The 16,440-nt window shown below is 52.4% G+C and overlaps 1 protein-coding gene across 1 annotated transcript in view; it reads right to left on the reverse strand.

The window, feature by feature from the left end:
* ASTN2 (astrotactin 2) overlaps window positions 1–16,440 on the reverse strand; it is a 354,268-nt gene that overhangs the window by 83,658 nt on the left and 254,170 nt on the right. Inside the window, exons 18-19 of the mRNA XM_056352114.1 lie at window positions 6,636–6,769; window positions 5,324–5,472 (exon numbers count right to left, since the gene is read on the reverse strand). Of these exons, the coding sequence (XP_056208089.1) occupies window positions 5,324–5,472; window positions 6,636–6,769 (283 nt within the window). The remainder of the gene's footprint in view (window positions 1–5,323; window positions 5,473–6,635; window positions 6,770–16,440) is intronic.

Raw genomic sequence — 16,440 nt, forward strand, 5'->3', positions numbered from 1 at the left:
CAGTTTATTCTCCAGACACCTCCCCAGCTAACCTGCTAGCTCTTCTCCACACCACAGCCCTGTATTTAGAGGGCCCTGGTATACCAGAGGGGTCCAACCAAGCTGCCAGAATCTGCATTCTCCTGCTCAGAGAGCTACATGATCTTCAAGAAGCTCATTCAGCAGGCTGTGCGCCTGTGCTCCTTTCTTTGAGGATTACAAGCTGTTCTGGATGACAGCTACTTCTTACGAACGTGATCACTGCCTAGCCAAAGAGATCCAGGAACAGCCAGGATCCCTCAAAGTCATGAGAAATAACAAAGCTTGGGAGTCTCTGCTCAGAGCTCACCCGTCTTTCTGGGACATGGCATCTCGTGACCAACAGCAGCACTGCCGTATAAAATCAGATGAGCAGTGTACTTTTCTTGTGCACTTTATTCAGCTAATACCCTACAATAGCCTCAGCTACACTGACTCAGCTGTTGACACATACCAAGGTGTAGGAGCAGTACCACAGAAAGGGAAGGAAACCATCCAGAACAGGGCAGAGGATGATGGGGTGGGAGGCAGATAGATCCTCACAATCCGTTCGTGATCTGCTAGCAGCAACACAGAGCAAGTGGCATGTTGTGGCAGCGTCACATTCACACCGTCACCCTCAACCATAGTGACAGTAAGTGACACTTCATTTCTCTGCACCTTCCCAGTTCTACCCACGTTGATACTGAAGCGCAAGCAGGAGGAGATGGCTTCACGCTCACAGAGCGCAGCTACTGCATGTGCTTTGCTCGGGTACAGGGCTGACCACCCTGGTGGTGGGGAACTACTGGGAGGTGCAGGATGGTGCCACCATCAGCTCGTGGGTCCTGACAGAGGAGCCGGTGCAGGGCAGGGTACAAAGCTGGGGGCATCCAGCACCTGCACCCCTCTCTGCCCTCGGAGGCGAGTACTATTCGATGCCAAGGGTCTTGTGTTGAGGTTAACTCATTGCCCAGCTCTTGTTCCCTCAGGGAAGGCATTTTATCTCCGTCTTGGGTTTTTCCCCCCGCCTTGTCTGCACAGCAAGGGAGAGCTCACTCCTACCCCAGAGCGTGCAAGGTCTGACTTATCACCAGCAAAGTACTTTGAGATATTCTCACAGCTCACACACTCAAATCGCCACCTCCCCAGGCCCACCCCCATCCTGTGCCAGGGCAGTGGCAGCCACCCCCAAGCCCCCTACAGATGTGTGCTCAGAGACCCAGCAGCAAACAGAGACGTGGGCATGAGGGGAAGAAAACTGCACCAGGGAGAAGAACACTGAGAGAAGGACTGAGGAGATCTCAGAGCTACAAAGCATTGCAGCAGCCACACGGCTACCACCCCAGGAGCAACACAGTCCCCTGCCAAGCCCACAGACCCCATCCATCACACAGTGAAAGTCTAGCCCCTCGTTCTCCTCCAGCCATCCCCAGCCCTGCCATGTACATGCTACAAACACATTCAAAACGCTTTTACTTTTAAACCTTGCACTTTGCATGCTCACAGCAGCCACCCCAACCTGCACCTGGCCGCGGGTGGGTCTGACCTCCCAAGTGGGCCCCAGAGATGGTCCAGGTGGTTTTAAACCAGGTACAGGTCTGCTCGTCCCCACCTGAGGATCTCACCCTTCCTCTTTTGGAAGAGGCCACCCACCTCAGCTCCTCGGTTCCTAACCCTACAACCAGGGCAAGGAGCCTTCTGTCCTTCCACCCATCACGGGCTGGAGGGCGCAGCGCTCCCCATGCAGGACCATCTCAGGATGCAGGGCGCAGCTCAGCCAGGGGACCTGCTGAGCCAGGGCCACCACAACCAGCAACAGCAAAACCCCAGGTCCCCCACCCGGCACAGGCAGGGACACGGCCTGGCTACGGCAACCAGAACCAAGACATAAAAAGCACTTTGCGCCACGGTCATGTTATCCCCTTGTCCCTCCCCCGCATCCCCTTTGGAGCTTCTTAACTTCAGAAACCTTCCTCTAGAGGAGTGTTGGAGTGACAGAAAACATTTTCCAAGCCTAATATCAGTTCCAGATGTTCACAGCCATTTCAGTTTGTACCTCACCCTGTAAAACACATTTCTCCCTCTCCCTCTCTCAAGTGCAGCGCCTGCTTCGTCCATGACATAATGCGCTGGCGGGCTTGGCCATGCACACACACACACATGCTTGCACCCTCTTCGAGAGCCCCATGTTCAAACAAAGAGCATCACTCAACTACAAAGCCGTCGCACACATGGAGTTATGAGTAATTTCCACAAGTTTTAATAAACAGTTTGGGATGTAATTGCTCTCCGTCTTCTCCGCTGGCTCCCGAGTGGAGAGCCGCTCGCTCCCCACGCGCTGGTGTTGAAAGCATGGTTTGTTTCGCACACAAGTTCACCTCCTATTAGCCTCAGATGGTCCAAGGGCTATGTTTTTCTAAGCACCAGTAATAAGCCTCTTTAAAAAGCACATACAGCCAGGGGCAGCTGCCCCATGTGAGCTCCTGGCTCCTCCTGCCCCATGCCGCAGCATCACCACCCCGCACAGAGCCTGGCAGGGAGCAGAGGGGATGCACACCAGACCAGCCTCAAAACTCTCTCCTGACTCTGCTCCAAGAAGAGGAGCAAATATTCTCTGGCTCAAGGGAAAAGCTACATCTTCCAGTTGCAAAGCAAGGAGGCAGTCGAGGAGTTTTGCAATGGGGAGAGACTGGAGGCTTTTGTGGGGGCAGGAGGAAGGCAGGGGCCAGGTACCACCTAGCTTGTCATGGGGCTGAAGAGCCGGTTGGAACAGCTCTAGCCCCAGTCCAGCCCCAGAAATTCCAACAAGAAATGGCTGAAACTGCAATAAAACTAAACTTCCCCCTACAAGCACAAATAACCCATACATTTAAACTCAAGAGACCCAAGGGATGAATGGCAGCAGGCTCCAGAGCCCTCCAAACTTGCAGGACCTTCCTAGCCCAATAGTGCCACACTCTGCAAGCACCCATGGTGCACCTCCAGCAATGGCAGCAGCCTGCTCTTACCTGCCAGCAGCCAGGAGACTGATGGGGAAGGAAGACCTGCCAATACCCATCAAAAGCCACCCAAATTTCATATCCTGCACACACCCCTCCCAGGGTTGAATGAATGTTTTTGTGGATGCTGCTTGGATGTAATGGAGATGTGGTGCAGCACGATGGGTGGGCGATGGTGGTGAGGGGACACCCGCGGTAGGATTTTTGGCTGGGTGAAGCATGGTACCAAGCAAAGCCTTAGAGAGATGCAGCAATCAGCATCTCTGTACCTATGCAAGGTATTTGCAAGAATCAAGTCATCTGGCATTAGAGGCCTGTAGGGTAAGAAAGGAACGAAGGCAGGAATGTTGTTTGGTTATAAACAGCATAGAAAAAAGGGAAAGGTTTAGGATTGGCTTTTCTCTTTAATTGTTAATGGGGTCATTCTGTCCCAAACAGTCCCCCAGAGCAGGGAGAAGGGAGGGCAGCTCCCCACAATGAATTCAATCACCTGTCAAACACATGGCAGTCATAAAAGGAAAATAATAATAATAATCTGTATTTCCTACTCTGGCTGCCAGGCAAAGATCCAGCCACTTCAAAGGAGAAACCCCATGTTTCCCCGGTCTGGCCTCACCTGACTGATGTGTGAGCAATCTGGAATCCCCATCCAAAACAAAGCCCCTCCTTTGGTGGCTTGTTTTCCTTCTCCATTACTGGAGGGTGCCCCTCCAAGATAAAGAACAAGCCTTCTTCCACGCCGGGAAACTAGAAACATAACCCAGGGGCCATGGCCACATCAGGCAGCTCTGGAAGTGGATGCTGGCAAGGTATAGGAGAAAGCTCCTGAGGGACAGGGCTGTTGTACAAGCCAGGAACCAGACCTCCTTCTCACAGGGGTCTCCACAAACAGCCAGGTCCCCCCAGGATGTAGGTCTCTGGCTCTCTCCAGCAGGAAAAGTGCAGCTCGCGTAGGACAAAATTTTTAAGGGCAAAAACTTCCCTGTGGCTGTGAGGTGGAGCAGTTTGCTCTGTGGCAGTTCATGGGAGCAGAGGGCTTGGCTCAGGGGGTCTTAAATTAGTGAGGAGAAGAAAAAGCCACCACCACAAGCTAAGAAAGCTTCCGACCAAGATCTAACAACTGCCTGCGTGCAACTCCCGATCCAGCTCTGAATGATCTTCCTGAGATGGCCTTCCAACAGGGACACACAGACATGTCTCACCAGGATGCCCAGGCAGCAGGGGAGCAGCGAGGTCCCCTGCAGTGCCAGCCCTGTCCCTACCCTCAGCCTGGCTCCTTGTCCTTGCAGCAGCCCGGAACACACATGCTTTGCATAAGCTGACCAGACTCCACCTCAGAACAAATGAGGGTTTTAATCACCCAAAGCAGTAGCAGCTGCAGAGCTTTGCTCCAATGGTGGGTAGAAACCTTATTCCTATGTTTCCTTACCTAGAGACAGCTGAAATTAGATATTGCCAGCACCTGGGGGAAGGAGCCTTCACACAAAGCTAAACCTTTGCTCCGGTCAACAACACTGGCTGCCCCTGACACACAACATGATCTTCTTAAACTACATCCAAAATCCTCAAGCAAAAAACAGTATGAGGTTTTGCCTGGCTTTCCATGCAGCAGTAGCATCACTCAAGGTCTCCAGTGCTATTTTCTGAAATACATCATTGATTCACCCAAATCAAATCCCATCCTTCACATCCCTACACCTTGCCCAGCAGCTCCTGGAGCATGGCTTAAATTGCTGACAAAGCCTTTGCAAAGCACAGGGCACTCAGCCCAAGCCTGAGCTGGGAACCAAACTCCAACTCGGGAGAGTTTCAGGCTCCCCTAGAGAAGTTTTGTGCTGCTTAAATGATCTCCCTTAATACCGTAGACTTAAGTCACTTCAATAGGTGCACAAAGCAACTTAGAAGTGTCCTTTCAAAGGCTGGCAGGTAATGCAGTACTCACTGGAACTGAGCAGTAAAGCCCTCAAGTTGTTGAGGGCTGAACTTCCTCCCACACCCACCATCCTGCAGCATATTTCAGACTAATCAGGTCAAACAGTCACTTCAGTCAGAAACTTCAACTCATGGTTCTCCTACCCAAAAAAGGCAAATAATTTCTTCCTGCCACACTGCATTTTTGCATTTCTCCTTCCACTTAAACACCCGTGTCTGCAGAAGCCTTCAGAAACCTCTCCTGAACAAAGCAGTTTTGATACCTCATACAACACCTTGGCTTTATGCATCATTCTCCACAACAGCAGCAGCTCCCAACCAGGCAGAGCACAGGACACATCACCGCGCACACTTTGCACCAAGGAGAACTTGCCCTCAGCAGTTGCACCCACCTGTGTAGAGGTCCGTGTCTGTGTACTCATCCACCTTCTTGTGCTGCAGAACATAGTCGGACACCTTCGTCCCAATGGCAGGCTGCACGTCCAGCCACTCCAGGGAGACCACGGTGCTGGAGGGCTCCACGTTGGGGGAGAGCCGCAGACTGGGCAGGAGACAGGAAAGAAACCAAATAAGACATCAGCTCTCCTTCTGGGGAGGAACCCCCCTCTACAAGCAGCACAGCCCCAGCTCACGCTTATACACAGGAACGTGCACACAGACCCACAAAGACAGACAGCACAAGGGGAAAGCAGCAGGTAAGTGCAGAACAACTTCCAGTTGAAGATCGGTTAGGTTCAGCCTACTGCAGAACGTGTCCTTACCTCCCAGTGTTCCTGGTAAAGCCCAGGTCATGCAACCACAGGAACCCAAACACTCTATCTAAAGGAACCTTCATCTCCTGGGAGAACTACTAAGCTTCAGCAGCCCCAGAAGGACCCAAGGACTAGCTGCCCAGGAACACAAAAGGAAGAGGAGGATCCAGCTTAACCTTTATGCAACCCAGCTGGGCTGAATCTGCAGGAGGGGGAGGGTCTAGTCTGCATCACCAGTGAGCAAAGGCAAAGGCGGGTGGGAGGGAGCAAAGGGGCAGCTGTGGCTGTGAATTTACCCAGCTGCAAATGGGCAAGCCTCTGATGGGTGTGAGCGACAGCCAAAGCAGGGGCAGCTGTGCAGGAGTCCTGCCCGGGTCAGGGACGATGAGGGTAGGTGTGAAGGCAGAGCAACTTTGTGCTCCTGGCCATGCTGGTGCAAAGGTGTCAGCTCTCTTTGCGCTCAGATAAATGACAATACAAAGTATGGGGCTATGAAGGGTCTGGTTCCAAACATATGAGTGTCTTTGTTGAACTTGGGATGGGAAACAAATCCCCTCCAAGGATATTGGCTCGCTAAGAAGGTGTTCTGCTCCTTGTGGCTCACTGGAGCCAGTCTTCCTGCCTTCTCAGCTAATTACCCATCAGTTTGCTCCTGATTTGCTCTTGTTCTGACAAGCCACAATGAATTGCACCGTAATTCCATTTCTTTCAGCATTTGAAATCCCATTCTACAACCCCTGCTAATCAGGTGATGAAAATCTATAAGGAAACCTTCCAGGGCCACAGCCGGAGCCAGGATATCCTAAAGGCATCAGTCACACAGTGAGGAGTGCTAGACTGTGGCCCCGGGGCTTGAAGATGAGAGGAAGGAGATGCCCATGGCCTGAGCCTGCAGGAAAGGGGCTGGGGGCTGGGGCCGTGACCTGCGGAAGGGGCTCGCACCGATACGTACACAGGTGGAGGGAGAGGGCTGCAGTTCGGGAGTCCATTCTCATCGAAGGCGTTGAGGTCACACCTGCACCAGTCTTCGATAACATCGCCTTTCCCCGAGCACCAGTATGAGCTCATCAGGGCTCCCTTGAAAGCCTGACATGAGAACAAAAAGCATGAACACATGTGCTAAAGACTCGGTGAAATCCGGCCAGTGGCTCAGCCACATGGTGCTGAGCATCAGGGGTGCGGGATCAGGGAACATGGGGGGTCGCCCCAGCTCTGCATGGCCCTGGGCAAGTCCCTTCACCTCCCTGTGCTTTAGCTCTCGCTGCGGAGTGATGCTGGTTCACCCCTGGGTGCTGCCTTTGGCATGGGGATGGGGAGGGTCTGCACAATCCTGCAAAAGGGCTCTCCTGTGACGGAGGGCAGCTGCCTGAAGACACACAAACATAAGCCTGTCTGTGACACTGGACAGCATACAGAGCCCCCTCACACTGCTGCTGTGCACAGTGAAACCCTTCCACATGCCCATCCCATAGCTGGTTTTGTCCCTACTAAGAATTAATTCCTTCATCCCCAATAACACAGACAGCTCCCATCCTTCTCATGGGTTCATTATTCATGTAAGCTGCACTCCTGCAAGCAAACTGCTGCTTTATTCACTTGCATAAGGAATACTCAGAAGCAAAAGAGCAGTATCTGGAAGAATACAATCCTGTAAAATACTTGCAGGGTGTTCCCCAGCCGGGCAGCGTCCCCAGCCTGACCAGGAGCCCTCCCGACCGCTCCTAATGGTGCCAATGCATCCCCAGAAAGACACCCATTCATCTGCTGGGGTATGAGACTGAAACACTTTGAATTCCCAAAGCCTTCAAGGTCTCACCTTGTGCTATCTTCCCTGTGCTCGTCCTGCAGCTTGGGGTGCTCGGCATTGGTCCCCATGCTGCAGGACAGGGCGCCCCTTCCTCTGTACCCTGCTGTAGTTTGGACCGCGTGGATTTACCATGGTTTCTCACACCACCCTTTGCCTGTCACACCTAATCAAACCTTCAGCCTGGAAGACAGCATCTCACCCTGCACACACCCGGCCAATATTCAACCCAACGCTGCGCAGCCACACACCCTGCTAGAATAATCGTAACACCAAAACTTCGTCCACCAAAACAAACGTCCTTGTAATGCTTTTGACCTTTTAAAAGGTACATTTCAGGCTTGAAAATCCTTCATGGGTCCTCATGCATGTGCAGCAGCCTCGGTACCAGCCCCTGCACAGCCCAGCTCGAAGCAGCACTATTCCACCCTTTCCAAGCTGCCTGCGGAAGCCTGGCCCGGGTGATACTGCCCGCACTGCCAGGTTACGCCTTAAAGATAAAAACGTGCCCTTTGAGGACAGAGATGGCTCCAGCAGCTGCGGCATTTAGCAGAAAACTCTAGGAAAAGCGCCATCCCGGGGAGGTTTCTGAAAAGAGGAGGTATAAATAGAGCCTGACGTCAGGGCTCCCATTGTCCGGGGTTTTGTCACTCCCCCCAAACACCCCGAGCACCTTTAACAAGGCGCCTCGAGGCTCTCATGTCTGAAACATTTTCTGCTTCCAGGCATTTACAAAATGGGACTGTTCCAGACAAAAAAAAAAAAAAAAAAAAAAAGGGAAGGAAAAAACATGAGAAAGAGAGAAAATGTGACGTTATTTTACTTGTTTAGAATGTAACTGAAGCACTGGGCTGGAAAGGGCATTGCAAGCAACGAAGAGCAGGGAAGACAGAGAGGAGTGGAAGGGCTGTGCAGGATAGAAACAGAAAATGATGTGCATAGATGGATGAGGAGGCATGTTCTCTCCCTAGGAAGCAGGATAAATATGTATGTTGTAGGTACATGTGTGCACAGACATGCACTGTGGGCAAAGACAGATGTCGGGTGATCCCTGGAAGAGCTGCACTGTCACCCCTCAGCACTGCTCCACTGTCACCCTTCCCCAGCCCTGACAACCGCTGCTCTGCATGCTCCCTCCCTGGCCCCTAACCCAGCTGCTCCCTGCACATCCCCAATGCAGGGAAGAAATCCCACCCACCCCATGCATGCCCTTTAGCCAAATCCAATAGTCAATTCCTTCCTTTTATTTTCTTTTTTCTGCCGGTGAGCGCAAGGCTGGATGAGCAATCCCCTCTGCTCTGCCTGCCCAGCCTCACATACATTTTAATTAGATCCTGCAGGTAGCCAGCCATCATCTGCCTTGTGTCAGCCTTCACACAAACGAGGTTAGCTAATCAATGCGTCCTTCAATTGCACTCATTAAGGTGAGCACACCTACGCGCACTAACTGGGTTAGCATGGTCAGCCCCCAGTGCTGGCCACTGCCTCCCTCCAGGACTCACCTTCTCTTGCTTTCCAGTGGGATTTCGAGCCAGAGGTTTCCAGGATTTTGCCCTCGGTGCCAGGGAGTGTGTGTCAGAGAGTGGGGAAGTGGCAAGAGCAAACTGATGACAAGGAAACAGGTAAGATCATGCAGAAGAAGGGATGATGCTCCCCACACAAAGATGTTCACCATCACTTTAAGAGGCCCTAAACCCTCCGTGGGGACAGTCAATTGATCCACAGAAACTACAGGAGAAATGGATGGTCTCTGTGAGCTTTGAGGACTCTGTGGTCCTCCCAGCCCAGAAGCCAGGTACAGCTTTTGCTGTAGCTCACACAGAGCCCACCCTTCCTTCCCTCAGCTCCCCCAGCCTGCCCCAGGCTCCAGCTGCAACGGCAGAGGCTGCTCTCTGGTCCTGGCAGAGATCAGCAGTTGAAGTCACCTTCTCTGCAAAGGTGATAGCTTTAACCAGCCCAGCCCCAAAGGCACACTGCAGGCTCCTCCACCCGTGGCAACCACGTGAAAACCTCTCCTTCCCTTTCTCCTTCCGACAGCACAGCCTGGGAGCTATGGGACTGCTCACACAAACCCAGGGGAATGGCAGCTGCCACCCAAACCAGGAGCCCAATGGCAAGGGAAGACCAAGAGTAATGGACAAAGGATGCAGCAAAGGTGCCAAGACCCATCCCATGGGCAGCTGCAGCCTTTGGGAGAGCTTCAGGTGGGAATGCACAGGGACTTCCCTGGTCTGGTGGCTAAGGACCACCTTCCCCTCCTGCCTTGGAGTGGGCACCTCCACATCTCGTGTCCTTTCCTGATGCCATGCTTGGAATGTGCAGCAACTGCTCTCCTCCCTGCCAGGAGACAACACGTACAACAAGATGACCATCTCCAACACTATCATCTCCACATCGGATGTTTCACTGTGGTGGTTACACCAAGCTAGCAAGCTGGGGAAACCCAACAGGGTCTTCAAGCATGAAAGGCTCCCCAGGAGCAGCCTTGCCTCCTGGAGACGGTAGAGTGGCCCCTGATGTGCCGTCCTGTGCTTGCCAACCATTCCCCAGGATCTCAACGCCCCTCTGTGCCCTAAGGCAATTTTATCTTTCATTTAAAAGTATCCAAATTGTATTGTTTCCCTGTGAGTCAGCCCATTTAGTTTATGTCCTTCAGTGCCAGAGGGGAAATTTATGAGATGAGAAACTGGCTCAAAACGTTTATTTTCTAGATGACGAGTCATGCCATTAGACATATAGCATTATGAATCATAGGAACAGCATCTAATTTGCTCTTAAAGGTATAATAGGTCTGACTCCCCACACCCATACATTGGATTGATAGCTCCCCCATAGGATGGCTAGTTCATTTGTTTTGACACGAGCAAGACTTACAGGACCATAAAGTCCCATCTTACCATAAGTTAAGCCTATTCATAAAAAAAATATTAGGGAAACGAATGATCAGCTAAGCACATTTATCCTACACTTGATTGCATATGGATCTTTCTCCTGTTGTTATTTGTGCTCAGGGGGAGGCCATTTGGTCCCATTTTATGGCTTAGACACTCTGCAACAGAATATTGAAGAACATTTCCTTTGTCCTCTGTTAGACCTGGCTGATGGAGGGAGAAGCATTAAGTTATTTCTAACCGTAGGTTTTCTGTTGACATCCCCAGAGAGGTAAATTATAGGACATGAAGGAACCTTTCAGATCAGCATTTGCAGGACTCAGCACGCACCACAGGGGCTGGTGTTTCCAGATGGGATCCGGGAAAAGGCACGTGTTGGGTGCTTATTTGTGAATATCTGGTCTTTTCCATGGCTGACAGGGATACAAAAATCTGGCTCAATTGTTTCTTTGAGTCTAGGTTTCTTTGTAGTTGCTATGCACACCTCAGTTTCTCGAAAAATTAAAAAAGGAAATACAGGGAGATAAAAATACCAACCACAGATGAGCACGGACAGAGATGCGCCAGAGATAGCGAAGGTGATCTAGAAGCTGGAAGTTTGGTACATTTGGGGTCTTGTACTGGTTTCCCTGGTCTATGCTTGCTTGTTTGTTAATTGTTGTTCTCAATGCAGAAGGAAAGCAAGAAGAGTAGAAGCAGGTTGGGTCATGCCAGTGGACACACTCAGTCCCTTGTCCAGGGATAGAGCAGCCAACACAGACATTCTGTCCCTTCCTATTTGTGGGATGGAGATGGTGCCTGCACACCACCACCACCTTCCCTCACGTGCAGGCAGGTGCCAGCAGAGGAGGCAGAGGGCTGCTTGGCGTGGCACAGTCCTGTTCTGCTTACCAGCAAATCCAGTCACCCAGCGCTGCCACCCCATACAGTGCCTGCCACAACAGTGCCATTGCCTGGAGCTCCTGGACACTGCCATGCTCCACGCAGTCTGTAGACAGCAATACTGACTGTTCATCAAGGGAAAGAGTATGCGAGGCAGGCTCCAGCAGGGATTTCACAGGCTGAACAGGATGCCATCATGATGATAAGGGTGGCTGGAGGAAAAGCTTTCCATGCCCTTACAGTCATGCTCAGTGCTGTTCATAGAAGATGAATACTGCTCCTTAGTCTAGACATCTCTAGAAGGAGAGGGGAGAAGGGGGGGGAAGAAGGGGAAAAAAAAAAAAAAAAAAAAAGAGAGACCAAAAAAGGGAGGAAAACTAAGGATTTCCCAGGCCAGAGACTCTTTCCAGGATCATGCAGTTCACGTCTGAAAGTCTGCTCCAGGTTCACAGCAAAGGAGGATGAAGTTTCCCTACTGCTGTTGGCAGGTGATCTCATCTTGTGCTGCTCACACCCTCCCTGCCTCCGGCTGCCTGTCCATGGGGAGCAGGATCACCAGCACTTCATCCTGGGAAGGCACATCAGCGGTTTGCCGGAAAGGTCAGGGTGCTGGAAGGGACCCAGGGTGGGCAGCATCCTGGTTTGTGTTATTTATGGGATCCAAGGGAGCAGCAGAGGACACGGTAAAACCTGGCAGCAGGGGAAATAAAAGCCTTTGCACTGCAGCGAAGAGTCCTGTCCTGGGGAACCGGCTCTGCTTTCACACTTCAGCTACAAAGCTCCCCATTATAACACGGTGGGGCGGTTACAATGCAGCTATTCTTCCCCTGGTAAGGCGAGTCGGATGTGGGCTCAAGCTGCAGCAGGATGCTCAAGTGCGCAAGGAGGAGGACAAGGGCCAATTAGCAGATATTAAAACAAAGCAAAACCAAATAAACCCACCCACACACCCCAGACCAAAACAAAAAAGTTCACCTCAACAATACAAATGCTGTCCCCGTTCGCCCTGGCTCACTTTCAGTTTTGGCAGTGGAAAAACAAATCCCTGGCACTGGCTCTCCACCTTCAGAGGCTGCTCCGGGGAAGCTGTGTAGGCGCAGGGAGGATTGCGGTCCTCCAGCAGCTCTGCCATCGGGTGCTGTATGGGGCCCAGAGTGAGCCCATGGCCTCGCCGACACCTTTTGCCCTGTCTCCACAGCACCCTGCAAAACTTCACCCTCCTCCTGCCGGGCCCAGATGGGCAGGGGACACGAGGAGAACCAGCCCTGAGACACAGGGCTATGGGAAGGCCCCAGATATCCAGCCTTCAGAGTGGGGTTCAAGGGGTACGGCCAAACTCTTCCCCGAGAAAGGAGCCCCAGCTTGGCTTCTCCAGCCTCTGCCTCAATTCCCCTGTCCCTCCTCCTCAGGCTCACGTTTCTCAAAGTCCTGCTCAATCCTAGGACTGATCTCCTCCAGGCACATCTCTGGTCTCTACTGACTGCGGTTTGCTTCCCTAATGGGCTGAACCCGGATGGCAGCATGGACAATGTTCACCCAGCAGAGTCAGGGGCTCCTCTCCAGGCACACTCACAACTTCAAAGCCAGCAGCAGATCTCATGCTGCAGGAGCACAGGGTCTCGAGGCACCAGCACCAGGATCCTGTATTTCTCAGATGTGTTCTTTTCCATCTACCCTGGCCTTTGAGGGCAATGTCAACACCAAACCAGGGGGTCACAGCACCAGTGATACACTTGGCCACTTCAGCTCCTCGCCCAGGGGCTGGGGAGCCCCAATGGTGTGCCCAGTCTGCACAAACCAGGGCTGGCTCAGGTGGGCTGCCCTGACGGACGGATGGCACTGGAGGTACGAGGGATGTGATTCACCCCGTTGTGGGCCCTTTAGACCATCCATCCTGGTAATGCAGGGTTGGTATAAATGTATAGAAGGGCTCCAAGTACACAGCCAGGGCATGGCTCCATCACACTGTGCCTTACAACAACGAATGCAAGACAACCTTGACCCCGAGACCTGAGCAAGGATCACCAACGGAAGACTTCAAAACTGGCTAAACTTTGTACTTCTGCTGAAATACAGCTATTGGAGAAAGTGAGCTGCAAGGGCATGGAGATCAGCTGGGCCCAGGAGGAAAAGAGACACCAGCTTGTGCAGCTCCCTCAGAAATTGCCACCACCACCTTGTCATCATCTGTGCAAGCAGCTAGCCTGCTCTGGGGGGAGGAAGGACACATGCTCCATCCTGCATCTTCAGAGAGAGCTGAGGGTAGGTGGTTTGAAGGATGAAGGATGGGATGGGTGAAAGAAATGCTTTCTCCTCTCTTTGCTCCTGCTTGCCTCCTGGTCCATGATAACTCAGCTGCCCACATGGCCAGGCTCGAGTGGTCACTGGAGCCGGCACAGCACTCCGCTGGGACACAAGCTCACTGCCTGCAGCTCCCCTGGTCCTCACTCCCAGCACCCTGGCCAAGGCCACCCTGGGGACACTGCAGTGGTCAGCGGTGGCCACGTTCTGCACAGCAATAGATGGCCCCTTGGGGCCAGCAGGTGCTCACAGGCAAGGGGTGGGTAGGAGTGACGGGGAATTTTCCTCCAGCCTCGAGAGCTGCCGTCCCAGCCAGTGAGGCCGCAGGGGCTCTGCAGACCTCCGGCATGCAGGCACTGCTGGCACAAGCACACTGGGGTCCACGCACAGGCAGCGAAGCAGCTCTGGCTGAGAGTGCTGCCAGGGTCCCAGCCACGCGCCAGCTCCTGCGGGGGCTGACGGGGCCGGCAGAGCAGGGACGTGCCCCCCAGCACACCGCTATGCCGCGGGCTGGGTTGCATGTGCTGTGAGGTTGTTGCTGCAGGAAAATGCTGAGATTACTCAATTTTTGAATTAAATCAAGGTCCTAGGGGTCTTCTAAAAATCCAGGCTCCAGGTCCATTTGTCTCCTTAAATACAAACAACAGGGGTTTGAGTTCATTTCCCACCAGGGGTGAGACTGATCTCTCCTGCTCCCCTTCCCCGCACCTCTCTCACCACACCACCCTCTAAGCACTTCTGCAGCTGGCCAAGCTGCTCTGCGGGAGTGGCTTTTGTGTTCATTTTGGGCTTTTTAGGGGGAAAGGAACAGACAACAAACAGGAGGGGAACACACTGCCTGCCCCTTTCCTCCCCACTGCTGGCCATGGCTGCCCTGTGGCTCCAGCCATGCACACATGCATCCCTGTCAAAGGTGCTCCTGAGTGCACCGACTCTTCCAGGTCTCGGTGCCACTCCCCGGGCCAGTGCTGGCAGTGGGAGGGATGGGGGAAGCAGGGCAATCCCAGCTCCTCCCGGTGCCTCTCAGGGTTGGCTGCCTGCAGCCCAGCCAGGAGGCGTGGAGGTTTGCAGAACGTGCAAACGTGGGGTCTTGCTCTCTCAGTCCATGCCTTAGTGGACTCCAGGGCTATGCTGGGCACTAAGAGGTATGTTGTCCATCCCATAGGCTGAGGGCAGGCAGGAATATTCTGATGGTGGAGGAGGAAGGCCATGACAGTCTGGCACTCTTGCTGGGGTGACATGTGGCTCTCCTCTCCTTTGGGTCCAGGATGTTCACTAGAGGGAAAACAGCCAGGGTCACCACGTCTCTCTTCTCTCCCCATCACATGCACCCAACAGCACCCTGCTCTCGAGGTGTCGGGGGCATTTTGCCAGCAGAAAGCCCCACAACAGATAGAAGCTCTTTGCTGTTGGGCCTAGCCAGCTGCTGACACTGGTGGAGGTTTCTTCCACAGTCCTGCAGTGGAGAATCTCCTCCAGCTTCACATGGACATGGCAATGGAGGGACCACTGGTATCCGCACTGCTGCAGAGCACAAGTGGCACAGAAGAGAGATGTGGGCAGACGGTGCTGTTCAAACCACAACATAGGTTCCAAGACATCCAGAGATGTCGCTGCCAAGGTCACAGCTTCTTTAGTCCAAATGCTCACAACGCGTTCAAAAGATGTAAAGAGACACAGAGCAATGGAGTTATAACAACAATGGAAAAGTCTAATCCCACCAGCTGACCAGGACCAGTGGACAGAAGGCTCTAGCATTGCTTCTGTTCCAGCAAGCAGTCCTTCACCGGCGAAACCTTCCACCCACAGCCACATCAGCCATGACAGTTATGAAAAAGTCATTCAAAAAAGCCCTTCAAAAGATGCTTGGACTTTCAAACACAACCCTTGAACCTGGGAAACTCCTTGCCCAGCACTGCCAATGTCCCCAGCCAGGCTGCAGCTATCAGTGACCATGCAAGTTCTCTGACCAACGCTGTTAAACCACGGCGGGCAACAAACCCACCTCCTAGCAGGGGCTCAGTGCACAGTTTTCATTGCACACCAGAAGGCAAAGAGGGGCCATCATTAAATGGTAATGCCCTGATACACTGTTCCTCCCTGCTGCTGAAAGCGGGTGTGATGCTTGAGCAGGACAGAGGAGACAGAGCAAACCCCTGCTGATCACACACAGCTGAGAGCTTCCTTAAGCTCACAGCACAAATGCCTCTGGACAAATGCTCCCTGGGCAGCAAAAGGCAAAACCTGACTCCTGGAGCCCTTCCAAATTTCAAGCCCTTGCTTCAAAGCAAGAAGAAAACAGCAGTTCCCAGTGACGTGGAAATAAAGAATTTTCCAACGTATTTCATGTGGGCAAAGCAATATATTTTCACCTAATCTCCCTCTTGGAAATGGTCAGTTTTAGCTGAAATCAAACATGCACGCATACAAAAATCGCAAATCAGCCCAAGGCAGACACCCAGCATGGAAACCTAAACCCCAGCACTTAAAAGTCTGGCAAGGTCATCAGCAACTGAGAACACAGCCTTGTACCGTGCGGTAGTTGTAAATTTTAAAAAGTGCATAACTCACTGCACTGAGGCAGATGAAAAGGCAGACCTACTAAAAAAAACCTATACATACTGAAGTGGCTAAAATGTCTATACCTGTGTCCTGCCTCATCTCTGCTGCTAGGCTTATACAGGATAATTTTCAGCAAACTTTTAGATGTTAGCATGCACCTTTTTAATGACCTTGCTTTCTCTCTGCACACACCTATATGTGTCTACGTGGACATAGATGCAAAGAAAAAGATCATCATTGTTCACAATTATTTTTTTATTACTACAGGGGAATTGGGACCTGCTTGCAGTTTCCATAAGGCCAGCATTTGCTATATT

Source organism: Falco biarmicus, chromosome 9 (assembly GCF_023638135.1).
Source record: "Falco biarmicus isolate bFalBia1 chromosome 9, bFalBia1.pri, whole genome shotgun sequence".
NCBI classification, from domain to species: domain Eukaryota; kingdom Metazoa; phylum Chordata; class Aves; order Falconiformes; family Falconidae; genus Falco; species Falco biarmicus.